We start from the raw sequence: 27,222 nt of genomic DNA, 5'->3' as shown, positions 1-27,222 counted from the left end.
TGGAGAAATGCAGATACCCCAAAATACACAGACTTTTCATTTTCCCATGCAACAGTTTTGTGAGAGGTTGAAAGGTAGGAAGAGTCAGTATACATTATTCTGTTTTACAGATGAGAAAACAATGACCCTGGGAAGTTGTGGGCACAAAAGCCAGCTATTAAGTGGCAGAGGTGGGACTGTGCGCAAAAACCTAAGGTACTATGATTGCTGAACTAGTGTACTTTCCACTCGCCATCCTACCTCCGTGAATTAAAGATGACTCAAATGATATATAAACTTTTATGGGAACTATCTATATTGTTTTTACATTTTTAATAGAAACGATTTAAACTTTAAAGTAAAAACAAATTTTAAAATAAGTGTATTCATGTGGGAATACACATGAATTAGGATGATTTGGGCTAATTTTGCATAAGAGAAAGATAAGATGATTTGAAGGTCCTTTTCTCTTGGCACAAGCCTCTGAAGAGGGAAGGGAACGTTAAAAAAAAACACTTGATATATAGTGGTGCTTTTTCTTTAAAACTTTTTTATAGAATTTAAACTAAAATTTAACATCGTATTGACTAAATTCCATGTTTGGAATGAGTGTAAAGGCAGATAGTTTGAAATTTGAGTGTTTGCCAGTTGTGTTCCTCATCATGCCAGGTGAATAAACACGGGTTTTTGCCTGTGCTTGTCAAAACCAGCACTGACCCTCAGTGCTGTGACCATTAGAGGTAAGTTTCATCATGGTGGATCATACGTGAAGTAAGTTTTAATTAAAGAGAGTTAATTCGTGAACCAACATACCTAGGAGTCTCCTTTCAGTTCACAACTAGAAGTAGTCTCTAATTTGGTCAAATGTTTACCCCTCTACCAAAGGCTTGCTGCTTAGGTAGAGAAAGCTTAGTGCCCAGTATTCTGTACGTGGGTCATCTGCTAACAGTTTGAGTTAAAGCAAGGAGAATGAATACTCTTTAGCTCCAAGAACATTTAGATCTGTCATTATGGTACAGGAAGAAGCCATCGTATGGTTGGTGCTTCTGTCTAAAAACCCCAGTTATTACTATCCACTGAAAAGTACTGCATAGATGAATGTAGAGCAGTCTGAAGCTACTTGTCAGCCTTTACTTTCTTTTTCTTTCTTTTCCTTGGTCCTCTGCAGTCTGTACTGTGTAGATTTTAATCACTCATGACTATAGATATAACCAATTATTTTAAAATTACATGCAATCAGATTTTGGACAAGTTGTAAGAACGGTTCTCTTAAGGATAATAATGCAAGCAAAGGTTTTAACCAGCTTTGAGATCATGTGGGAGTTCAATATGCTTTGCTTTATTTTGCATTCGTATGCTGATTTTGTCTCACCTCCTTGAATCCTTTCACTTGGCTAAATAAATGTGAACTCTCTATCGACAAGAAAAAGAATCTTATGGTTGGCTTGAGATCACATTTTAAAGTAAACATAATAAAACTAAAACAATATATCAGTCTTTACAGTGAATCCAATCTTTCATGGTGTCAATTTTTAAGGCCTTTGAGTTGTACAGTGAAACGAATATTTTGGAGGTTCTGTGGTAGACGATTGTGTAGAACAGCATTCTTCTGATATCCTTGTATCCTCTGGGTTTGATGTATATATTATTGGATTAAATTACCTGAAAATTTGTGTAAAATTTTTGCATCTGTACTCATGAGGCATATTGGTCTTCTTTGTTTCTTATAATGTCTTTTTTTTTTTTTTTTTTTTTGAGACGGAGCCTCGCTCTGTTGCCCAGGCTTGAGTGCAGTGGCATGATCTCAGCTCACTGCAAGCTCTACCTCCCGGGTTCACGCCGTTCTCCTGCCTCAGCCTCCCGAGTAGCTGGGACTACAGGCGCCTGCCACCACGCCCGGCTAATTTTTTTGTATTTTGGTAGAGACAGGGTTTCACCGTGTTAGCCACGATGGTCTCGGTCTCCTGACCTCGTGATCCACCCGCCTCGGCCTCCCAAAGTGCTGGGATTACAGGCGTGAGCCACCACGCTCAGCCTGTTTCTTGTAATATCTTTATTGGCTTTTGGTATCAGTTTAATGCTGTCTTCATAACATGATTTGAGAAGTATTGGGAAAGTTTGTATAGAATTGGAATTATGCTTTTCTTAAATATTTGGTAGAATTCACCTTTGAAACTATATGGGCCTAGCAATTTCTTTGTGAATTTTAAACTATAAATTCAATTCCCTTTATAGATATAGGACTATTCATTCTGTTTCTTCTTGAGTAGGCTTTGGTAGTTTGTATCTTTCAAGGAATTTTTCCATTTCATTTAAGTTATTGAATTTATTGGTATAAAGTTTTTCTAATATGCCTTATTCTCATTTTTATACCTATAGAATCTGTAGTGATCTCACCTCTCTCATTCCTGATACTGGTAATCTATGTCTTCTCTCTTTCCTGATCAGTCTGGCTAGAGGTTAAAGAACCTGTTTTTGGTTTTATTGTTTTTCTGCTTTCTATTTCATTGGTTTCTGCTCTGATCTTTTTTCTGCTTAGTTTAGGCTTCGTTTGCTCTTCTTTGTCTAGTTTCTTAAGGTGAAAACTGAGATCATTGATTTAAGACCTTTTCTAATATAGACAGTGCTCTACATTTCTTTCTCAGGACTGCTTTTGTGGCATCCTAAAAATATTGATAGGTTGTGTTTTCATTTACATTCAGTTCAAAATATAGTACTTCCTAATTTCTCCAATTTCTTCTTCCCCCACTTTTTTTTTTTTTTGTGAGACAGAGTCTCACTCTGTCGCCCAGGCTGGAGTGCAGTGGCATGATCTCGACTCGCTGCAGCCGCCTCCTCCTCCCCGGTTCAAGTGATTCTTTCACCTCAGCCTCCCAAGTAGCTGGGACTACAGGCGCCTGCCACCATGCCCGGCTAATTTTTTTGTATTTTTAGTAGACAGGGTTTCACCGTGTTAGCCAGGATGGTCTCGATCTCCTGACCTCGTGATCCGCCTGCCTCGGCCTCCCAAAGTGCTGGGATTACAGGCGTGAGCCACCGTGCCTGGCCTCCCCTATTGTTTAGAAATATGTTTTTAGTTCTCAAATATTTGGAAGCTTTTCCAGACATCTTTATGTTACCAGTTATAATTCCATGTGGTCAGAGAACATGCATGTATGATTGAATTCTTTTAAGCTTATTGCACCTTTTCTGTGGCCAAAGATACAGTTTATCTTAGGCCAAGTTGGTTAATAATGTTGTTCTCTCTATATCCTTACTGGTTTTTTTGTGTATTTCTTCTTGCAGTGACTGACAAAGAGGTTTTGAGATCTAGTGTAATTGTGGACTTGTTTATTTATCTTTGCGGTTCTACCAAGTTTTGTTTCATATGTTTTGCAAGTATGCTGTTAGATGTATAATATAAAGGACTGGTATGGCCTTTTGATACATCTATCCCTTTATCATTATGAATTGACCTTCTTTATCTCTTGTTAGTATTTTTTGCACCAAAATCTACTTTTGTTAGAAACTGATGTAGACACTTTAGCTTTTTTATTAATGTTAGTGTAATATTTTTTGTCTCCTTTTACTTTTAACCTATTTGTGTCTTTATATTTAAAGTGGATTTTATACACCTATAACATTCAAACCAAGAACCAAATCAAGAATACATTCCCAGGCTGGGCGAAGTGGCTCACGCCTGTAATTGTAGCACTTTGGGAGGCCAAGGCTGGTGGATCACAAGGTCAGGAGTTCAAGACCAGCCTGGCCAAGATGGTGAAACCCCGTGTCTACTAAAAATACAAAAATTAGCTGGGCATGGTGGTGGGCATCTGTAATCCCAGCTACTCGGGAGGCCGAGGCAGAGAATTTTTAGAACCCAGGAGGCGGTGGTTGCAGTGAGCCAAAGTCGCACCACTGCACTTGAGCCTGGGCAACAGAGCAAGACTCCGTCTCAAAAAAAAAAAAAATACACTCCCTGGACTGGCAGTAGTTCAGTGATTCCTTCAAGAGAGAACACTCCCATTTACAATAGACACACACACACACACTACCTAGGAGTACATCTAACGAAGGAGGTGAAAGTCTCTGCAAGAAGGATGATAAAATCATGGATAACACAAACTCATGGAAAAATATTTCATGTTCATGGACTGGAAGAATTGATATCATTACAATGGCCATACAGCCCAAAGCAGTCTACATATTCAACACTGTTCCCATCAAACTACTAATGTCATTTTTCACAGAACTGGAAAAAAAAAAAAAAACTATTCCAAAATTCATGTGGAACCAAAAAACAGCCAGAGTAGCCGAAGCAATCCAAAGCAAAAAGAACAAAACTAGTGGTTTCGTGTTACCTGACTTCAAACTATACTGTAAGGCTACAGTAACCAAAACAGCATGGTACTGGTACAAAAATAGATATGTAGACCAATGGAACGGAATAGAGAACCCAGAAATAAAGGTGTACACCTGTAGCTGTCGAATCTTCAACAAAGTTGACAAAAATAAGCAACAGGAAAAGGACTCCCTATTCAATAAATGGTCCTGGAATAGCTTACTAGCCATATGCAGAGGAATGAAAATGGACCCCTACCTTTCAGCATATATAAAAATTGACCCAACATGGATTATAGATACTTAAATGTAAGACCTCAAACTGTAAAAACCCTAGGAAAAAAACTTGGAAACACCATTCTGGCCTTAGGAAAGAATTTGTGACTAAGTCCTCAAAAGCAATTGCAACAAAAACGAACATTGACAAATGAGATCTAATTAAGCTAAAGAGCTTATGTACAGCAAAAGAAATTATCAATAGAGTAAACGGTGTACAGTATTAATAGATACACCATTTCATATACAGACCACCTACAGAATAGGAGAAAATATTTGCAAACTATGCATCTGACACAGGTCCAATATCCAGAATCTATTGGAAACTTAAACAATTCAACAAGAAAAAAAAAACCCCCACTAAAAAGTGGGCAAAAGACATGAACAATTTTCAAAAGAAGACATACAAGCAGCCAACAAATGTATAAAAAAAGTTCCACATCGCTGATTATCAGAGAAATGCAAATCAAAACCACAATGAGTTAACATCTCACAACAGTCAGAATGGCTGTCATTAGAAGTTAAAAAACAGATGCTAATGAGGCTGCAGAGAAAAGGGAACACTCATGCACTGTTGGTGGGAATCTAAATTAGTTCAGCCACTGTGGAAAGCAGTTTGGAGATTTCTCAAAGAACTTAAAACAGAACTACCATTTGACCCAGCAATCCCATTACTGGCTACATCTCAGAAAAGAAATTATTCTACCAAAAAGACACATGTACGCATATGTTCATCACGGCACTATTCACACTAGCAAAGATATGGAATCAACCTAGGTGCCCATCACCAGTGGATTGCATAAATAAAATGTGGTACATATATACCATGGAATACTATGCAGCCATTAAAAAAAAGAATGAAATCATGTCCTTTGCAGCAATGTGGATGCAGCTGGAGGATAATATCCTAAGTGAATTAATGTAGGAACAGAAAATAAAATACTGTGTGTTCTCACTTAGAAGTGGGAGTTAAACATCAGTTACTTGTGGATGTAAAGGTGACAGCACTAAACACTGAAGACTGCTATAGTGATGAGGGAGGGAGGCAGTAGGTGTTGAAAAAACTAACTGTTGGGTACTGTACTCAGTACCTGGGCAATGGAATAATTCATACCCCAAACCTCAGCATCATGCAACATACCCAGGTAACAAACTTGCACATGTACCCCCTGAATCTAAAATAAAAGTTAAAAAGAAAAAAGAAGACGCCACATCTTACTTGGGTAGAGCAGGTAGAGAAGTTTGGGGAAAAGCTGGCATGTTTAGGCTACATCTACCAGATTGACATTTAGGAATATAAATTTGAATTCTGTGGAAAAAATTAAGTGGAGGGTTTTTTTTTTTAATAGGCAGCATATAATTAGGTCTTGCTGTTTTAAAATTCAGTGTATCTCTGCCTTTTAATTGATGTGTTTAGGTCATTTACATTCATTATTATTAACAGCTATGTTATTAGAATTTGTCTTCAAATGATAAACCATTTTCATACAAGAACTTAATAATAGTATTCTTACATTTCTCCACTCCTGGCCTTTATCCTACTGTTGGCTTATGTTTTACTTATATGTATGTTATTAAATAAAAGCTCTACAATGTTTTGTATTATTTTTGTTTAAGCAATTGTCTTTTAAAGATATTTAAATAATAAGACAAATGTTGTTATTTCTGGTGCTCTTTGTTCCCTTGAATGGATCCACATTTTGTTCTGTCTTAGTCTGTTTTCTGTTGCTATAACAGAATGACACAGATTAGGTATTTATAAAGAATAGTTTATTTGGCTCACAGTTCCTGGAGGCTGGGAAGTCCAAAAGCATGGCACTGGCATGTAGTGAGGGACATGCCATGGCAGAAAGCATCACATGATGGGGAGGGTAAGAGGAGGCGAGAGTGCTTGAGACAGAAATGGGGCTGAACTTATCCTTTTATCAGGAGCCCACTCCTGTGATATGAAGTTGGAGCCCTCATGACCTAATCACCTCTTAAAGGTCTTACTACCTCTTAATACCATCACAATGGCAGTTAAATTTCAACACGAGGCTTGGAGGTGATATTTAAATCCATAGCATTTGCTGGCGATAAATTCCTTCAGTTTTTGCATATCAGAGAAAGCATTTGTTTCACTTTCATTTTGAAAGTTTTTAATTTTTTGCTTTTTATTTTTATTTTTTATTTCCATAGGTTTTTGGGGAACAGGTGATGGTTACATGAGTAAGTCCTTTAGTGCTGATTTCTGAGATTTTGGTGCACCCATCACCTGAGCGGCATACACTCTACCCAGTTTGTAGTCTTTTTATCTCTTACCTGTCTCCCACCCTTTCCCCCTGAGTTCCCAAAGTCCACTGGTATCATTCTTATGCCTTTGCATCCTCATAGCTTAGCTCCCGCTTGTGAGTGAAAACATACAGTGTTTGGTTTTCTATTCCTATATTACTTCACTTAGAATAATGGTCTCTAGTTCCATCAGGGTCACTGCAAATGCCATTACTTAGTTCCTTTTTGTGGCTGAGTAGTAGTCCATGGTGTATATATATACACACATATATACACGTATATACACGTATCTATATACACGTATATAGATACGTGTATATAGATACGTGTATATACGTGTATGTGTATATATATATACATGTATATGTGTGTGTGTGTGTGTATATATATGTATATACATATACCACAATTTCTTTATCCCCTCATTGATTGATGGGCATTTGGGCTGGTACCATATTTTTGCAGTAGTAAATTGTGCTGCTATAAATACGAGTGTGCAAGTATCTTTTTGAAAGACACTTTCAATGAGTATAGAATTCTAGGCTGACAGTTTTTTTTTTTCTTTTAGTACTTTAAAGTTTTTGCTCCATTGTCTGCTCACTTGCATTGTTTCCAACAAGAAAACTGAGGTCATACTTATCTTTTGTTTGCTATATTTAATGTTTCTTTTTTCTCTGAGTGCTTTAAAATTTTTCTGTTTATGACAAGTTTGAGTAATTTTATTATAGTGTTCTAGGGGTCATTTTCTTCATATTTCTTGCACATCTCCAGAATTGAGTGTGTTATTTAATTGACAATCTCTCTGGCATCCTGAGATCCAAATGTTAAATGAATTATGGAAAATGTTTTGAAAGTCAGTTGGAAAAGTTCAGCTGGTGAAAGTTACAGAAAATCTTTGCTTTAATTTATCTAGTTGTCATAATTCAGAAAAGATAATATAGTAGAGAGGATTTTAAAAGTAGCAAAACATGTATTAGTGACACATTAATTTAGTAACTTAGTCCTGTGGTGAACTTAAAACTGTTGTCTTTATATTTAATGTGTGTAAAATTTACTACATAGTGATAGATAAATGCAAGAAACTCAGTCTTAAATCTTTGGGTAATGGTATTTGTCTTTCTGACTTGATGCTTTTACTAACATTTATTAACAATACTTTGAAAGTAATTTTTGGTAGCCCTCTTAATTATCTGTTAAAATTCATGCAAAAGTTGAGTTTAGGAGGTTTACCTTTCATTACATTAGTTTTCATTTTCTAGTGGTTTGTAAATTAACCAGAACTCTAATATAAAGAATATTATGATTTAATAAAGCCATTGTTAGATTACTTTCACATATTGAAAGTATGTTAATTTGGGGGGAAGCCATTAAAGTGAAAGTGTGTCATCTGTCATAAAAACTAAGAAATTCAACCTAGGTATATAAGAAGACAAGTTTCTTTTTTTTTTTTTAATTTATTATTATTATACTTTAAGTTTTAGGGTACATGTGCACAATGTGCAGGTTAGTTACATATGTATACATGTGACATGCTGGTGTGCTGCACCCACTAACTCGTCATCTAGCATTAGGTATATCTCCCAATGCTATCCCTCACCCCTCCCCCCACCCCACAACAGTCCCCAGAGTGTGATGTTCCCCTTCCTGTGTCCATGTGTTCTCATTGTTCAGTTCCCACCTATGAGTGAGAATATGCGGTGTTTGGTTTTTTGTTCTTGCGATAGTTTACTGAGAATGATGATTTCCAATTTCATCCATGTCCCTACAAAGGACATGAACTCATCATTTTTTATGGCTGCATAGTATTCCATGGTGTATATGTGCCACATTTTCTTAATCCAGTCTATCATTGTTGGACATTTGGGTTGGTTCCAAGTCTTTGCTATTGTGAATAATGCCGCAATAAACATACGTGTGCATGTATCTTTATAGGAGCATGATTTATAATCCTTTTGGTATATACCCAGTAATGGGATGGCTGGGTCAAATGGTATTTCCAGTTCTAGATCCCTGAGGAATCGCCACACTGACTTTCACAATGGTTGAACTAGTTTACAGTCCCACCAACAGTGTAAAAAGTGTTCCTATTTCTCCACATCCTCTCCAGCAAGAAGACAAGTTTCAATAGTTATAACAGTATAGCCTGGCTGTAAAACAGATTGATACTCCACCTTTATTTGTATGAAATCAGAGATGACCAGTCCTAAAGTTTCGAGCCTTACAAAGTAATTGATTACTTATATAAAACATAAAGAACTAATTTTTTTCCCCATGTTTCAATGAAATTACTCTTCATCTACTTATTTCCGTTATACTTAGATATGAATTAGTGATTTATTAGTTGTTTTTCAGCATTACAGAAACAAAATTTTACTAGTCCAATCTCTTGAGATAGCAAAAAAAAAAAAAAAATTGGTGTAATTGAGCAGAAGCAGAGCATCAACTCCTGAATTTTCATTTATTTTAAATGATACTAAGCTTTTTAAAAGTTCACAATGTTGTTTTAAGTTTTTTTAAAAATTTATTTATAAAGACAATGTCTCAATATGTTCCCCACACTGGAGCGCAGGGGTTATTCATAGGTACAGTCATGGTGCAGGACAGCCTCGAACTCCTGGGTTCAGGCAGTCTTCCCGCTTCAGCCTTCCAACTTGCTGGTACACAGGAAGGTACCACAGTGCCTGGATTCATTTTAGAAGTTTAAAATATCAAAGATGATGGGGGGAAAAATCAGTGTTCTAAGATACCAAAAATATTTTAATAAAGAGGGACAGTTTATTTGATTTTTTTTCCTCAAAAGGTCAATAATTTATTATTTATATATAATGCATACTTTTTTTCCTCTCTCATTTTTGTAGGTTCTGCTGGAGACTTCCATTTGGCCTCAATGTGAAATTAAAGTAGAAAATCACATCTACATGTATGTTGCTATCAGGATGTTGATTCATTAGTCATGCCTGAAGAGGGAAAGTCTGTTTTAGGTGGCTGACTACCAGCAAAAATAAATGCTTATCCTACATGTCAAGCATCTCTACTTTTTACTGGAGTGAAAATCCCCTCCAGATACCAACAGAATATCAACTGCAGAAAATGCTTCACATTTTAAGGATGTCGGCAACCTAAATTCATGTACCCTATCTGTACAGTTGTTGTGGATGGTTTGCCATCTGAAAGCTCCTCAAGTTCTTATCCAGGCCCTGTGTCTGTTTCTGAAATGTCTCTGCTTCATGCTTTGGGTCCAGTGCAGACCTGGCTGGGACAAGAGCTCGAGAAATGTGGCATTGATGCCATGATTTACACTCGGTATGTCCTCAGTCTTCTGCTGCATGACAGCTATGACTACGACCTGCAGGAACAGGTATTTACATATTTTAAGTGTTTCGTGAAAACTGATTGTATCTGTATGTATACATTCCTCTTAAACAAGCACTTTTATACTTTAAAACTGAGCTATTCATGTGTGTGTGCAAACATTTAACCTGACAGTGACCAGATGGTAAGATTGCCTTGGAGTGTCAATCAGCCTGTGTCATCGAGCACCCTGTTAAGTGCAGTTATTTTCTCCATAGTTAGACTTTCTCACTGTTGGTTACGTTTTGGCATAGACTCCAGATCTTGTCATGGACTGGTCATAGTTTGGTGACCTGCTGCCTTTGAGTAGCAGTGCTCTGGAATGTTGATTTCTACTATTTAGAAAACTCACACATTATGAATAGATATTTAAACATTGCGTCTGTTATACTTCTTGCCATCCAAATTTAATATTGTATTTTATCTGCAAGAATGATGTTTAACTGCTTATTAGTCAGTATGTATGACAAATCAATAGACTTAAAGTTCAGTAAAGCACACAATTTTGCTATAAGTCAGGGTGTGTCACCTTGCAAGTTGGTCATTACACATTTTATTTGACTTTGCTGCTGAGTTTATAGTGAGAAATTGGGCTAGGTGTGGTGGTTCACACTTACAGTCCCAACACTTTGGGAGGCCGAGGCAGGAGGATCCCTTTAAACTGGGAGTTTGAGACCAGCCTTGGCAACACAGAACCCAGTCTTTACAAAAAGTATTAAAAAATTAGCCAGGCATGGTAGCATGTGCCTGTAGTCCGTAGCTACTCAGGAGGCTGAGGTGGGAGGATCACTTGAGCCCAGAAAGTCGAGGCTGCAGTCAGCCATGATTGCGCCATTGCACTCCAGCCTTGGCAACAGAGCAAGACCCTGTCTCTCTCTCGCACGCATACACAAGAGAGAGAGAAAGAGAAAGAGAAAGCAAGAGAAACCAAATACAGGTTCTTGAAAAAAATGTTAACCTCAGTCTCATTCTTAAGAGGAGCTACTGAAAGTGAGGCCTGCCGGAGGGAACCAGAGTCATCAGTACTGAATAAGTGGGCTCTGGGTGACTTCTGTCTACAAATTTCACATAAAATCTTTTGGTTTTTATAGACAGTAAAAAGAAGGAGGTATTTTGTGGGCAGTTTTTGTTGCTGTTTTAAACCATCGTTACCCACACTGAAAGCAGGAAGGGTTTCATTGTCAGGAAATACTGGCTTTGCCCCTCCAGACCACACAAAAAAACTTCAAAGTCCTATAAATAACACATACAGAGGATTTCACCAAGATACTTAACTTTTTTTGAGACAGGGTCTTTGCTCTGTCACCCAGGCTGGAGTGCAGTGGTGTTTTCATAGCTCACTGAAGCCTTGAACTCCTGGGCTCAAGCAATCCTCCCACCTCAGCCTCCCAAACTGCTGGCATTACAGATGGGAGCTACTCTTTCCAGCCAGCTTAACATGTTTTATACCTCAGTTGTGCAGAGCATGTTTGATGAGAGGGGTTTCTCATCATGTCTAGCTGGACACAGCGGCATTTTTCTTGCTTCCAGGTTGCTTGCTGCCTTGGCTGGCATTAGGTCAAGTAAGGTTTTGAAGGGATTAACTTATAACCTAATAATCAGCAAATGTGTTATTTTGGTGGTCAGTATTTTGTATAATTTCCTTACCAGAGCTCTGTTACCATCTTTCTGGTAAATGTCAAATATGCTCCTTTACAGGCAAGTAAGACGTTAAATCTACAAACATAGAAGGACTCTAATTTCCAGAAATGAGGAAAATATTTCTCATCATTCAAAAATTATGTACTTTATTGTAAGCATGTATTCATAGGGAATGATTTTTTTTTTTTTTTTTTTGAGACAGGGTCTTGCTCTTTTGCCCAGGCTGGAGTGCAGTGGCGTGATCATAGCTCACTGCAGTCTTAACCTCCTGGGCTCAAGCGATCTTCCTGCCTCTGTCTGCTGAGTAGCTGGAACCACATGTGTGTGGCACCCCACCCAGCTAATTTTTAAAAAACTATGTCTCTTTCTGTTGCCTAGGCTGGAAAGAATAGTTTTTTGGTAGGACTTGAACTTCTCATTTCTTAAGAGTTGTATGTCAGCTATTATCAGTCTACAATATTTAATCAACACCAATAAATTTACTAGCACAAAGTATGTGCTGGGTGCTACAGGACATATAGGATAAAACAGGCCAGATGTTAATAAGATTATAGTAATAACATCTCTGATCAGACTTGTGAATCCTCTGGTTTCTTTACTAGCTCTAGGGGGTTGTGGTCAGAGAGAAGATGAACTATCAGTATCTGCAGCTGTGTTTGATCCTCCCTCCAGAGTTCCGGTTCGTTCCTCAGGACACAGGACAGATAAAGGTTAGGGAAAACATAACATGTCTGGAGTTACAAGGAGAATCCGTAGGGAAATAAAAGGCCCTGAAATACTTTTCTACTTGGTCCAAAGTAACAGCCATGTGTGCCAAGTCCCACGCCAATGAAGAAGGTCAAATTTTAAATGATACCTGTTTTAGTAAGACATGACTTGAGAATCCTTTATCCCCTGCATTGCTTTTCCGTGAAGTTACAGTCCCTTGTTAAAGGTGGCAAAAGCCAGATGCCTGACTCAAAGGGAGGATGTGCTTACGGTTTCCCCAGGCAGAGAGGATGCAGAAGACAAGGATGGTTCTCTTCTAGCAAGAGTAAGGAGAGTGGAAGGGGCCTTTGCTTCTGTCATTCAGAACTCCAGCTAACAGCAAGGCCGACAGACCTGGGTGAAGATGTGTGCCACCTTTCCTGATCTCTGGCTCATGCCTGTGATAACGCAGCCCCTCGAGTGGAGGCCAAACCACTGTACTCCTGGGTGTTCATTTCCTCACATCTTCGCTCACCCCTTAGTCCTTGAGTTAGTCTAGCCATGAGCGGCCAGGTTTAAGACCCATCACTTTTCTGTTTTAGGCTAAAGCAAACACGCAGTGCTCTTGAGTTCTAAAACAGATTTTATGCATCAGTTTGGTCTCAGTTGTGCAGGATGATAAGGAAGTAAAGCTGATCAGATCCTAGTCTTGTTTAAGGCTGAATCATCTATAAACCTCTAATTTGGGCAGGGTTATAAACACATTTGTGGTGGTGGACTGGTTGCAATGTAGTTCCAGAGAACCACTGCCTTGTAATATGGAGATACCGTCACTGTGCCAGTAGTTTTATTTCCATAAATGTTTCTTCTTTCTTTTTTTTTTTGTCATGATTACTCTGGGAAGTATATTCTAAGATAATCAGGAAATCACTACATATCACTTTTATTTTATATAAACTGCTTTTCTCACCCATCGTTCAAAGCGTAGGTCACCTCTGTCTCTGAAACTTTTTCTGATAATTTCTGATGAAAGCAATGTCTTCTACCAAACTTGGTAATATTTTACTGTAAAGCTTTTCATTATCGTTACTGGAATGTATTCTGTTTCTCAGTAGGTTATAACATCCTTATGGGCAGAAATCATATATTAATCTTTTTTAAAAAAAGTTTAACCAGCCTGGGCAACATAGTGAGACCCCATCTCTTAAAAAAATTATCTGGATGCAGTGGGGTTTACCTGTAGTCCCAGCAACTTGGGAAGCTGAGGTAGGAGGATCGCTTGAGCCTGGGGGGGTGGAGGCTGCAGTGAGCAGCGATGATGACGCTGCACTCCAGCCTGGGAAACACAGCGAGACCCTGTCTCTTAAAAAATAAATAAATTTAACTTTTTAAAATGAAATAATTTCAGACCTCACTAACAGCTAGGATAGTACAGAGAGCTCTCATGTTTTCTTCAGTCATCAGTTGTTAGTATTTTCACACATTTGCTTTCTTTTATTGATATATAATAGTTGTACATATTTGTGGGTATTATGATATTTTGATACATGAATATAAGATATTATGATCAAATCAGGGTATTTGAGTTACCTACCTCCTTAAACATTTATCTTTTCTTTGTGTTGGAAATAGTCCAATTCTTTTCTAGCTATTTTGAAATATACAATAAATATTGTTAGCTGTAGTCTCCCTACCATACTGTTGAATACTAGAAGTGGCTCTTTGTTTACGTGTATGTTTGTACCCTGTAGCCCACTTCTCTTCATCTTCTACTTTTGCTTTATTTCTGTCTTCTCTTCATGCTGACCTCTCTGAGTAAACTAGCATGTACTTTTTAAGATCAAAGACTTTCCCTTAGTCATATTACAATTACAAAATTCAGGAAAATTAGCATTGATAAAACTTTATTGTCAGATATACAGTCAGTATTCAGTTTTTGTCACCTGTCCCGATATTGTTTCTCATTGCAGTTTTCTCCCTCATCTAGTATCTAGTTTGAGATTATGCATCGACTTTAATGGCCACATCTCCTTAATCTCCTTTCATCTGTAATAATTCCTTGCTTTTCCTTTGCATCTCATGACATTGACACTTTTGGAGAGTCCAGGCCAGTTTTGCAAAACAACCCTTAATTTGGGTTTTTCGGATATTTCCTCGTATTTAGAGTTGGCTTGTGCGTTTATGGTAGTAGCATTGCATAATGATGTTTCCTTTTTTTCTGCATGTCACATGAGAGGGCCAGTGACGACAGTCTTTATCATTCTTGGAGACGCTGACTTGGTTTATCGTGGTTCCGATGGTGTCTGCCAGGTTTCTCGTTGTAATGAATAAGCGATCTGTGCAGGGAGACTTTGATACTTTTACCATCCATTGATGTTCCTTGCCTGAATGTGTTATTAGTTGGGTGGTTGAAAAGTGGTGATTTTCCTAACTCAGTGATCCCCTCTACATTTAGTAGTTGACATTTTACTACAGTGCCTTCCATCTTCTAAAAATCAGTAGCCTGGTCACATAAGGAACATCACAGCATGTAAGATGCAGCACCAGCCACTTAATATGTAAGGATTGCCTTATTCAGTCTGCAAGCCAAACCTCGAAAGTAAGTATTAAGCTCGCACAGCCTGAAAGTGAATGGCATGGCAATGTGCATTGACTGGTGACCTGGAGCATTAAGCTTAGATCCTGTACATCTTACAACACATTTGTTACATTAGTTTAAAACATTTTACAGTCTTACTCAAAAATGACTAAAAGGAGAACTTCAGTAACATTATAACTTAAAATGGGGGTTAACTTTTCCTGCCCAGAAGTTGTGCAAGATTGATAGTTGACAGTAGGTCTCCCCATGATCTGTCACAGGTGGGAAGGGATGCACTAGCAGATGAGGGTGTGTTTCAGTATTGTTCTTATAACCCCAAATATGCTTTCGTTTCCTTTATAGCTAATTAAACTACCATTGAGAGTTTATTAAAACTTTTCTTGTTATACATTGATGTTCTCAGCATAATGCATTCTTTGTTTATTATTCTTATTAGGAGTCTGTGATGATAACAGAAAACCCAGCTCAATCTGGCTTAAACAGAAGTAATAGTAAAAGCAAACACATGTGTATCATGTGCTGTGTGCCAGCCACTGTTGAAGGCACTCATTTTCCATTCACAGTAACTCATTTAATCTTCCTTACACCATCCTGTTATTATTTGTATTTCATAGGTGGAGATACTGACAGTGGTTAAATAGCTTGCCCAAGGCCACACAGCTAGTAAATTTTGGAGCATTTACTGGTTTAAAAAACTTGAAATATCTGGGAATTAGGGCTGACCCCAGTGGCAACTTGATCCAGGGCCTACAGTAAAATCAGTGCCCCGTCTTTTAGCTTGCCTTCTCTGTTGTCTTTTTTTTTTTTTTTTTTTTGAGATGGAGCACTCACTGTGTTGCCCAGGCTAGAGTGCAGGGGCAATCTCAGCTCACTGCAGCCTCTGCCTCCTGGATTCAAGTGATTCTCCTGCCTTAGGCTCCTGAGTAGCTAGATTGCAGGCGTGCATTACCATGCCTGGCTAATTTTTATATTTTTAGTAGACACAGGGTTTCACCATGTTGGCCAGGCTGGTCTCGAACTCCTGGCCTCAAGTGATCCACCCACCTTGGCCTCCCAAAGTGCTGGGATTATAGGTGTGAGCTGCCATGCCCGGCCTGTTTTCTTTATTCTCAAGCTTCACCCCTACCCTGCCCGCTGTAAGCTCAGACTTAGACCCTTTTTTGTGTATGTGTGTCCAGCAGAAAGAGCAGGCTTCTCATCCTAATAGGTCAGCTTTGCTGTGGAACTGTTCCTGACCTGATCACTGCAGTGACAAGACTTGGGTGGCTAGGGTACAAGCACCTGGAACCACAAGGACTAAGAATTGGAGACGATGATTCTCCAAGGGAAATATGGAATGAGTAGGTAGGGTGCTGAACCACCCCAAAAAAGTTCTGTCTAACTACCTTTGTACAAAGTAGTGCTTTCTTTCTCTTTTTTTTATTTTTTATTTTTTAAAATGTATTTATTTATTTATTTATTATTTTTTTGAGACGGAGTCTCGCCCTGTCGCCCAGGCTGGAATGCAGTGGTGCGACCTCGGCTCACTGCAACCTCCACCTCCCAGGTTCAAGTGATTGTCCTGCCCCAGCCTCCCAAGTAGCTGGGATTACAGGTGCGCGCCACTACGCCCAGCTAATTTTTGTATTTTTAGTGGAGACGGGGTTTCACTATGTTGGTTAGGCTGGTCTCGAACTCTTGACCTCATGATCCGCCCGCCTCGGCCTCCCAAAGTGCTGGGATTACAGGCGTGAGCCACCACACCCGGCCGATTTTGTTGTCTTTTTCTAGGAGTTTTTTCTTTGCAGACCACGTCCAAAAGTATCCTTTCATGATGGCCCCTCCATCTGAGTGATGGCTTTAGGTGTTGTTGGATGGTTAGATTTCTTTTTTTAGATCTTAGGACTCCCAGAACTTTACTAACTGTTCCATATAGAGAACAACCATGGATTCTGTACAAGAATAAGAGGTTTTTTTCCCTAAACTTTTTATTGAGGCATAAAATGCATACAGAAAAATGTACAACTTGATGAATTTTCACAAAGATCATATCCCTGTAACTATAGCCACACACAGAAATGGAAGATTACTGGCAACCCAGAAGCCCCCCTTGTGTCCCACACAGCTTTAGAGTTCCTCACATGCTCAGAGGGGAGGCCAGCAGAGTGCCCTCTGCTTCCAACCCCTTCCTCTTGCTTGGACCCTGGCATCTGTATCTCAGGTGTTCTCCCTCTGGCCCTAAGAGTTCACTCCAAGTTCTGCTGCTTTCTTTGCCTCTTCAAAGGGCCACCTTTTTCTCAGCCTCTTGTCCCGGACCTAGGTCAGCATATTTCCCCAGGAAGGAAGCAGCTGCAGATGATAGTGCCCTATGCCCACACCTACCTTTCCCTTGGCACTCACTGTCTTCTCAATGCCTGGCACCTCAGCAGGGCTCTGATGCCCTGGAGCAGGTGATGTAGGTTTGGTTTGTCTTTGTGTCGTTACTGGCTTTTCTAGTTAATCTAGGCAAGAGAGTTTTGCTGCCACCAATTACTTTTTAAAAGAGAGTATTTATTTGTTTAATGGCATAGTTTGGTTTTGATATATATTTTGTCTTATCCTCAGTCTTTCCCTGACCCAGTGTATTTAAAATAGAAGCCTCCCATTCTCAGCCCTCTTACCTAATTTATTTTTCTTCATGACATTTTTTATTACCTGAAATTATATGATTACTTGTGATTTAATTATGTCTCCCCTACTGGCATATGTAATTCATGAAGTTGTGGCCTTTTTTTTTTTTGGAGAGGGACTCTTGCTGTGTTGCCTAGGCTGGAGTGTAGTGGCGTGATCTCGGCTCACTGCAACCTCCATCTCCCGGGTTCAAGCGATTCTCCTGCCTCAGCCAGCCGAGTAGCTGGCATTACAGGCGCCCACCACCACACCTGGCTAATTTTTGTATTTTTAGTAGAGATGGGGTTTCACCATGTGGGCCAGGCTGGTCTCGAGCTCCTGACCTCAAGTGATCTGCCTGCCTTGGCCTCCCAAAGTGCTGGGATTACAGAAGTGAACCACCACGCCCAGCCAGAGTTGGGGACCTTTTCTGCTATGTTTTCTGTTGGATTCCCAGCCCTTAAAACAGTTCCTGGAATATACAAGAGGCTCAGATACGTATTAGACAAATGGATAGCCACATGCTTCTTTCTCAGGTCTGTGACTCCTGTGTAGGAGGGAAGCATGCTAGGAGTGGGTGTAGACCCCATAATCACACACTGGGGCCTGCCCTGCAGAGAAGTTACTGTTGCTTGTTTTAAATCCCCTAATCAAATTGTATCTACTAGCTGAGAGTCCATCCTTCTAGAAGTGTAACTGGATTATTACATTATCTGTATTTGCCCACAGGTTGTATAATAATAATTCCAGTCCTGAGTGCTAGGCGAGACTCATCCCTTCTTCATTCAACAAACCTTATTTGCTCCTTCAGCCTATTTGTAACATACTCCTGTAGCGTGTCCCGTTCAGCATTACGCTTCTTGAAAAGCTAGCATCTGCGGTGTTTCCTTTTACAGTTTATTAGAATCTTTAACAATAGGAACTATAAAAGTCTGACCATAAAGCGCCCCTCGTGTGTGTCACTGCATACACTGTATTTCAACAAACATTCAACAGACTTTAATTAAATAACCTTCTACATCACAAGCATTGTTATTTGCATTTAAACACTTCCTATTTTTATTCTCTTATTTCAAATGAGCATTTCAGAGCTCCAGGAAGAAAGCCAGGAGTATCTTTCTAGAACCTTCACTATCCCTGAAAACTTCCTAAGAATTATTCCATGCTATTACTTGAGCCCAGGAGTTTGAAACTAGCCTGGGCAACGTGGAGAAACCCTGTCTCTACAAATAATACAAAAATTAGCCAGGCATGGTGGTGTGTGCCTGTAGTCTCAGCTGTTCGGGAGGCTGAGGTTGGAGGATCACCTGAGCCCAGGGAGGTCGAGGCTGCAGTGAGCCATGATTGTGTCACTGCACTCCAGCCTAGGCAACAGAGTGAGACTCCATCTCAAAAAAAAAAAAGAAGAAGAAAGTGTTCATGCTACTGATGGAAGAATATATACATGCCAGTATTCACTTTGACTCCCATAGTGACAAAAACCATTCTGGGTAGTAGGTATGAAATAGCATATACATCACTGGATAATTCATGAAGAATTCAGCAGGAGATATCAGAAGGGTTATAGGGTGAAAAAACTTGTACCACTGGCCCAGACCAAAAGTTCCTTTAATAGTACCTTGACTTTTATCCCAAGTGACTTTCAGACCTGCAGTCTCCTGTTCTCTCTTTCCCTTTTGAGATTTCCCCCGCTTACTGTAAGTCAGTATCACATTGTTAAGAACATAGGCCTTGGAGTCTGAAGACCTGGGTTCTAACGCCACCTTCTTTACTTTCCAACTTAGACCACTGACTTGGACAAGTTAACATCTCTGTGCCTGACTCTCCATTTCTATTATTATTATTATTATTATTATTATTATTATTATTATTATTATTATTATTTTAGAGATAGGGTCTTGCTTTTGCCCAGGCTGGAGTGCAGTGTTTCTCAGAGCTCACTGAGCCTCGAACTCTTGGGCTCAAGGGTCCTCCTGTCTCAGCCTTCCAAGTAGCTGGCACTACAGCTGTCTTTCCATTTATAAATTGTACAAATTGTGTGCATATCTAATATCGTTACTGAGGATTAAAGGAGATTCATTTATTGACCATATAGGTGCCAGGCATCATTTTATGTACTGATAATATAGTTAGAGGAATACTAGACACAAAGTAAGTGCTCAGTAAATATTGACAACTATTGCTATTATTGTTGCTATTCATACAAATATTTCCTTCAAATAGTTATTTTCCTATTAACTACTCCTCTTCTAGCAGGTAGGCTAATGCATTTGTTAGAGGCAAAGATAAGCTGCTGATACAGTATTTCCAACATTTACCCTAACAATCTCAATTTGAAATATTTAGCCCTGCCATATATCCTAATTATGCATTCAGCAAACATGGTCACTATAATATTTCTGGATGTAATTATTACCTTTGACACAATTGGGTCCCTTGAAAAGTTGTTCTTTAAGACTGACAAATTCCAGTGGCAATTACTCTTATTTTTTGTGACATGATGACCAGGTTAAAAAAATAATAAATTTTAAGAAACTAAAGTAAAAATCTTTTGATGGTACATATAGATAGAATGAACCTGGATTTGTTCACTGTAAAAGTTATAATGGGAGGGGTGGGGGTGGTTCTCTTGAGTTTAAAAGAGAGTTGTTTAGCACAAAAGAAATACTTTTATTTGTGGTAAGAGTGTTGTTGCCTAAGAAACTGCCCCAAAACTTAGTAGCATTAAAACAACAACAACACGATCATATGACAGAATCTGTAAGTAAGGAATTTGGGCAGGGCTCAATTGGGTGATTCACCCAAAGTCACTCATTGGTACTCAGCTGACAGACAGGCTGAGCTGGAAGGCCCAAGATAGCTTTACTGACATGTCTGTCATCTTGGCAGGTGTGCTGGAGGGCTGGACTCAGCTGGGATTGTTGACCAGATCCTCTTCATGTGGGTCAGGAGGTAGCTAGGCTTATGTGGTTGGCTGGGTCCCTCAAAGCGAGTAGCCCAAGAGAATCAGGTAGAAGCTTAAGGCCTTTTACCACTGAGCCTTGAAAGTCACATAGAATCACTTCCATTGCACTCTGTTGAGCCGTCTGGAGCCCACACAAGTTCAAGGGGAAGAAGCATCACTCTCTTGATGGTAGAACCACCACTCTGTCAAGGTGTTTGGTTTCAAAATTTTAGACCACCAAGGACAAAGCTACGATTTTTCCAAAGAAGAAACAAGGGTTACCCAAAGAATTAGGATTTCTTTTTATTAGTGTAGTATACTTTAAGTTCTAGAGTACATACGCACAATGTGCAGGTTCGTTACATAGGTATACATGTGCCATGTTGGTTTGCTGCACCCATCAACTCGTCACTTACATTAGGTATTTCTCCTAACACTATCCCTCCCCCAGCTCCCCGCCTCCCAACAGGCCCGCGGTGTGTGATGTTCTCCCTGTGTCCATGTGTTCTCATTGTTCAATTCCCACTTATGAGTGAGAACATGAAGTGTTTGGTTTTCTGTCCTTGTGATATTTTGCTGAGAATGATGGTTTCCAGCTTCATCCGTGTCCCTGCAAAGGGCATGAGCTCATCCTTTTTTATGGCTGCGTAGTATTCCATGGTGTATATGTGCCACATTTTCTTTATCCAGTCTATTATTGATGGACATTTGGGTTGGTTCCACGTCTTTGCTATTGTGAATAGTGCTGCAATAAACATACATGTGCATGTGTCTTTATAGTAGCATGATTTATAATCCTTTGGGTATATACCCAGTAATGGGAATGCTGGGTCAAATGGTATTTCTAGTTCTAGATCCTTGAGGGATCGCCACACTGTCTTCCACAATGGTTGAACTAATTTACAGTCCCACCAATAGTGTAAAAGCGTTCCTATCTCTCCACATCTTCTCCAGCATCTGTTGTTTCCTGACTTTTTGATGATCGCCATTCTAACTGGTGTGAGATGGTATCTCATTGTGGTTTTGATTTGCATTTCTCTGATGACCAGTGATGATGAGCATTTTTTCATATGTCTGTTGGCTGCATAAATATCTTCTTTTGAGAAGTGTCTATGCATATCCTTTGCCCACTTTTTGATGGGGTGGGTTGTTTGTTTTTTGTTTTGTTTTGTTTTTTGGCTTTGCAAATCATATATGTATATTGAAAATTGGAATACACAGTTTGGTGGCTTTGAGTCCTAACACTTTCCCCCCATTTCTTGTACTTGTAGAAATATTGTTCTCACTTTTTCCTGATTTCTTTGTTTCTCACTCTATTGTGCTTAATAATTATATTAAGGGTTGTTTGTCCTTTTTCTTTTTTTTCTTTTTTTTTTTTTTGGTATTTATTGATCATTCTTGGGTGTTTCTCGGAGAGCGGAATTTGGCAGGGTCATAGGACAATAGTCGGGGGAAGGTCAGCAGATAAACATGTGAACAAAGGTCTCTGGTTTTCCTAGGCAGAGGGCCCTGCCGTGTTCTGCAGTGTTTGTGTCCCTAGGTACTTGAGATTAGGGAGTGGTGATGACTCTTAACAGCATGCTGCCTTCAAGCATCTGTTTAACAAAGCACATCTTGCACCGCCCTTAATCCACTTAACCCTGAGTGGACACAGCACATGTTTCAGAGAGCACAGGGTTGGGGGCGAGGTTATAGATTAACAGCATCCCAAGGCAGAAGAATTTTTCTTAGTACAGAACAAAATGGAGTCTCCTGTCTATTTCTTTCCACACAGACACAGTAACAATCTGATCTCCCTTTCTTTTCCCCACCTTTCCCCCCTTTCTATTCCACAAAACCGCCATCGTCATCATGGCCCATTCTCAATGAGCTGTTGGGTACACCTCCCAGATGGGGTGGCAGCCGGGCAGAGGGGCTCCTCACTTACCAGACGGGGTGGCCGGGCAGAGGCGCACCCCACCTCCCAGACGGGGTGGCGGCCAGGCGGGGGGCTGACCCCCACCTCCCGAACGGGGCGGCTGGCGGGGCGGAGGGGCTCCTCACTTCTCAGACGGGGCGGCTGCCGGGCGGAGGGGCTCCTCACTTCTCAGAAGGGTCGGCGGGTCACAGACGCTCCTCACCTCCCAGACGGGGTGGCGGCGGGGCAGAGACACTCCTCAGTTCCCAGATGGGATCGCGGCTGGGCAGAGGTGCTCCCCACATCCCAGACGATGGACGGCCGGGCAGAGAGGCTCGTCACTTCCTAGACGGGATGACAGCCGGGAAGAGGTGCTCCTCACTTCCCAGGCTGGGCGGCCGGGCAGAGACGCTCCTCACTTCCTAGACGGGGTGGCGGCCGGGCAGAGGCTGCAATCTCGGCACTTTGGGAGGCCAAGGCAGGCGGCTGGGAGGTGGAGGTTGTAGTGAGCCGAGATCACGCCACTGCACTCCAGCCTGGGCAACATTGAGCACTGAGTGAGCGAGACTCCGTCTGCAATCCTGGCACCTCGGGAGGCCGAAGCTGGCAGATCACTCGCGGTCAGAAGCTGGAGACCAGCACGGCCAACACGACGAAACCCCATCTCCACCAAAAAATACAAAAACCAGTCAGGCGTGGGCGGTGCACGCCTGCAATCCCAGGCACTGAGCAGGCTGAGGCAGGAGAATCAGGCAGGGAGGTTGCAGTGAGCCTAGATGGCGGCAGCACAGTCCAGCCTTGGCTGGGCATCAGAGGGAGACCGTGCAAAGGGGAGAGGGGGAGGGGGAGGGAGAGGGAGAGGCAGAGGCAGAGGCGGTTGTTTTTTTCTTGTAAATTTGTTTAAGTTCTTTGTAGATTCTGGATATTAGCCCTTTGTCAAATGGCTAGATTGCAGAAATTTACTCCCATTCTGTAGAATTAGGATTTCTAACTTATGGTGTTGCATTTGAGAGTATATGGAGCAATACCTTTCAGATTCTGAGAAAAATTATCTCCATTCTAAAAGATCTTACCCGAACTAGTAAGTATGAGGGTAACAAAGATAGCTTTTTTTTTTTTTTTTTTTTGAGACAAGGTCTTACTCTGTCACCCAAACTGGAGCACAGTGGCGTGATCTCTGCTCACTGCAGCCTCCGCCTCCCAGGCTCAAGCAATTCGCCCACCTCAGCCTTCCAAGTAGCTGGGACTACAGGTGGACACCACCATGCCCGGCTAATTTTTGTATTTTTCTTGGAGACAGAGTTTCACCTTGTTGGCCAGGCTGTTCTCAAACTCCTAGGCTCAAGTGATCTGCCCACCTCTGCCTCCCAAATTGCTAGGATTATAGGTGTGAGCCACCATATGCCCCGCCTAAAGATAGCTTTTGACAGATGAGGCTTCTAAGGTTACTGGGAGTATTCTAGGTCTGACTGTTACCTGATAGATATATTATTATTCTTAAAACTGTACATTTACATTGTATATACTCTGCTATGTGGGATAAATTCCACATTTAAAATAAATCTGTTAAGATATATGCCAACTGTTGACAGTAGTTACCTGTGAGGATTGATGTTGGGGTGGAACTGACTTGTACTTTCAAAGCAGCTTTTTTTTTTTTTTTTTTTTTGAGACAAAGTCGCGTTTCACAATTGTTATAAAGGTTGCTTGAAGCTAATACATGTTTTTGGTAGTTTATGAATTGATATGTTTAAAATAAATAAAGCTGGCCAGGTGAGGTGGCTCACGCCTGTAATCCTAGCACTCTGGGAGGCCGAGGCGGGCAGATCACTTGAGGCCAGGAGTTCAAGACCAGCCCGGCCAACATGGCAAAACCCCATCTCCACTAAAAATACAGAAATTAGCCAGGTGTGGTGGCGCATGCCTGCAATCCCAGCTACTCAGGCTGAGGCACGAGAATCTCTTGAACCCAGGAGGCAGAGGTTGCAATGAGCCAAGATCACGCCACTGCACTCCAGCCTGGGTTACAGAGCAAGACTCTGTCTCAGAAATAAAATAAATAAAGCTAAGGATTCTTCCTCTCAAGCTTCTAGGAATGACATTGATTAATAAGATTAATTTTAGCTCTTATATGAAAATTGATTAAATTTTTTCCCATCACCGTCAGGTTTAGATTTTGCGTTAGCACTTACGTTAGGCAGAAGAAAATATATAAAATTTTACATATAAGGAATATGAAAATAATTTCAGAGTGAGAGTTGGTGCTAATGATGGGTACACAAATTCCTATACTTCCCAAGACACCGTTAACAACTTTTTGTGTGTATAAAATGTTCTCATGGAATAGAGAAGTTTTAAATATAAATATCCCATGTTTTAAAACTGACATTTCTGCTTTTATGTGCAAATGTGAATGCATCAATACAGAGAAAACTAGGGATGGTCCCTGAGTGACAACTGCCAGTTTAGGAATCACCTTGAAGGAAGAATAAAGGAATAGTGTGTATAAAGGAATAGTGTGTACAAAGACACAAATAGGAGGGGCCTGATGCTCAAAGGTCAGAGAAGAGTATGCTGAGGAGGGGGTAGTCGAAGGTCAGAGTGGGGCAGGCCCGCAGGAAACAGACCCTGAAGAGACTGATGTGCTGTGTGAGGGCATTTCTGGTTATGTCGTAGAGACAAAAGACCTGTAGATCGAGTTTAGCCAGCAGGACTTAATGGCATGGCAGTGGGCAGACGGGCTTGGGCCACTGAAGGCAGGCAGGTCAGTGAGGAGGTCATCACTGTGGGCTGAAGACCTAGTAGGAAAAACAGGAATATAGTTAACCTGAAATTATGCTTGTTTGATTGGAGCGGCTCATTTTTTAGGGGCAAATAGGGGTTCTTTTGAGCAATATATCAGTGGATTTATTACTGAATGCTGTCCTCAGAATCTGACTGTATCTCATTCACAAGCAACCCAAAGTTTGGCCTAGATTGGCTTACGGGGGAAAAAAGACTCAAATAACTAAAAGTCCAGAAGTTGGGCTGGCCCCTGCTAGGTTTGATTCAGAGCTTCCCAGTGTCATTCAGGCTTCTGCTCTGCCTCTCTGCCTACCTCTTTTTGTCAGCTTGGTTTTGCAGCCAGCTCCTTGTAGGGTAAAGGGTGGTGACAATGAGCATGCTTCTGGGATCATATTCTCACACACTGTCCAGAGGTCATGTTCCCCGCATTCCCAGCAAGGACCATGAAATGTGCATTTCTGATTGGCCACGTGCCTCTCTCTGAGCCAATCTTTGTGGCCAAAGGGATGATGAGGGTAGTGTTAATCCCATGCAGACACATTGTGGTTTTGGTCATTTAGGCACTGTTAGGCAGGGGCGTATGCTCAGCAGCTAGCCTCCAGTGACTGCTGGTGTATTTCCAAGTGGCGTGTGCTTTTTCTCCCCCAGTTCCCAATCTCCCTTTTGATAAAGACAGCATGGAAAAGTCAATCAGAACTCTAGCCTTACGTGACCTCCCTGTAGTGTCTAGAAAAGTACCTGATAATAGACTCTCATGCTGGGGAGTTCCTTAGTTGTATCTGCTTTTGGTACTTGATAATTATGTTCTTTCTTTAAGATTAGGACTGAGTAACTATTTGACAAATGTCTAATATTTTATGTTTATGTATAAGCAGACTTTTTTTTTTTTTTTGAGACACTCCTAACCTCGTGATCCACCCACCTCTGCCTCCCAAAGTGCTGGGATTACAGACATGAGCCATCGCCCCCAGTCATAAGTAGACTTTTAATAGTACAGGATAGGAGACTAAAAGGATAACAATAAGTGAAATAGAAATATCTTGGTTCTTTTTATCCTCATTTCTTTAAGCTGTGATTAACAATTCCATGCTGTTAAATTTTGGTTAAGTTATGATACATTAACATAGTACGTTAAGTACATTTTTCTTAAGTACATTAAGAAAAAAATAGCATGAGGGACCTGTCAAATATAAGTATAAAGAACAGAATGCAAACAAGTGTGTGTGATATACTGTTGTTTATGTAGCTTTTGCTACAGATTTGATGTTTCTTAATTCAACCTAAATAATGTGATAAAGTCACATAATGTCATAATAAAGTCAAATAATAATAAATAATAAAGTCATAAATAATGTCAGGCTGCTTCATACATTTTTTGTTCTGTCAAAAGTTAAAACAAGAAGTGAAATCTCCATCCCCACACAAATTTATCATGGGTAAGTTGTCCAGGCTCAAACTGCTCTTCCAGCAGCGTTTTTCATACTGGATACACAGTGCAAAGGAAATTTCTTTATCTCAAAATCTATTTGCCTACTTAAGTTAGCAAGGCTCTTTCATTAACTTTCATTCCTTAGTATTAATCTACAATATACTGACATGCTAGAAGGCAAATATCAAGATACGAATTTAACAGAATTCTATAAATGCCTTCTAACCAAATATGTTCAGTTAAACTCATGCTTGTGGATTAATACCAGCATTTGGCAATTTCTATTTGTGTGAAGACATTTTCAAAGATGAAATACATAAACTTTTTTTTATAAATCAGCATTAAGAGGGCAGTTAGGTAAGGAAAAGACATCCAGATTGAAAAGGAAGAAGTAAGACTCTAGTCACATATGACAT

At 40.2% G+C, this 27,222-nt stretch overlaps 1 protein-coding gene across 10 annotated transcripts in view; it reads left to right on the top strand.

Moving 5' to 3' along the window:
* The window catches only part of KIAA0232 (KIAA0232 ortholog), a 100,729-nt gene that overhangs the window by 31,801 nt on the left and 41,706 nt on the right, over positions 1-27,222 (top strand). For 8 of the 10 annotated variants that reach the window (XM_055385399.2, XM_055385404.2, XM_031010184.3 and 5 more), the window contains one exon: positions 9,705-10,204. The exons of the other annotated variants lie outside the window; for them this stretch is intronic. In XM_055385399.2, the coding sequence (XP_055241374.1) occupies positions 9,974-10,204 (231 nt within the window). In that variant the 5' untranslated portion in view covers positions 9,705-9,973. The remainder of the gene's footprint in view (positions 1-9,704; positions 10,205-27,222) is intronic. 10 annotated transcript variants of the gene reach the window in all.

Source organism: Gorilla gorilla, chromosome 3, assembly GCF_029281585.2.
Source record: "Gorilla gorilla gorilla isolate KB3781 chromosome 3, NHGRI_mGorGor1-v2.1_pri, whole genome shotgun sequence".
In the NCBI taxonomy this organism is placed as follows: Eukaryota; Metazoa; Chordata; class Mammalia; order Primates; family Hominidae; genus Gorilla; species Gorilla gorilla.
This window is presented reverse-complemented; position numbering and strand designations above follow the sequence as displayed.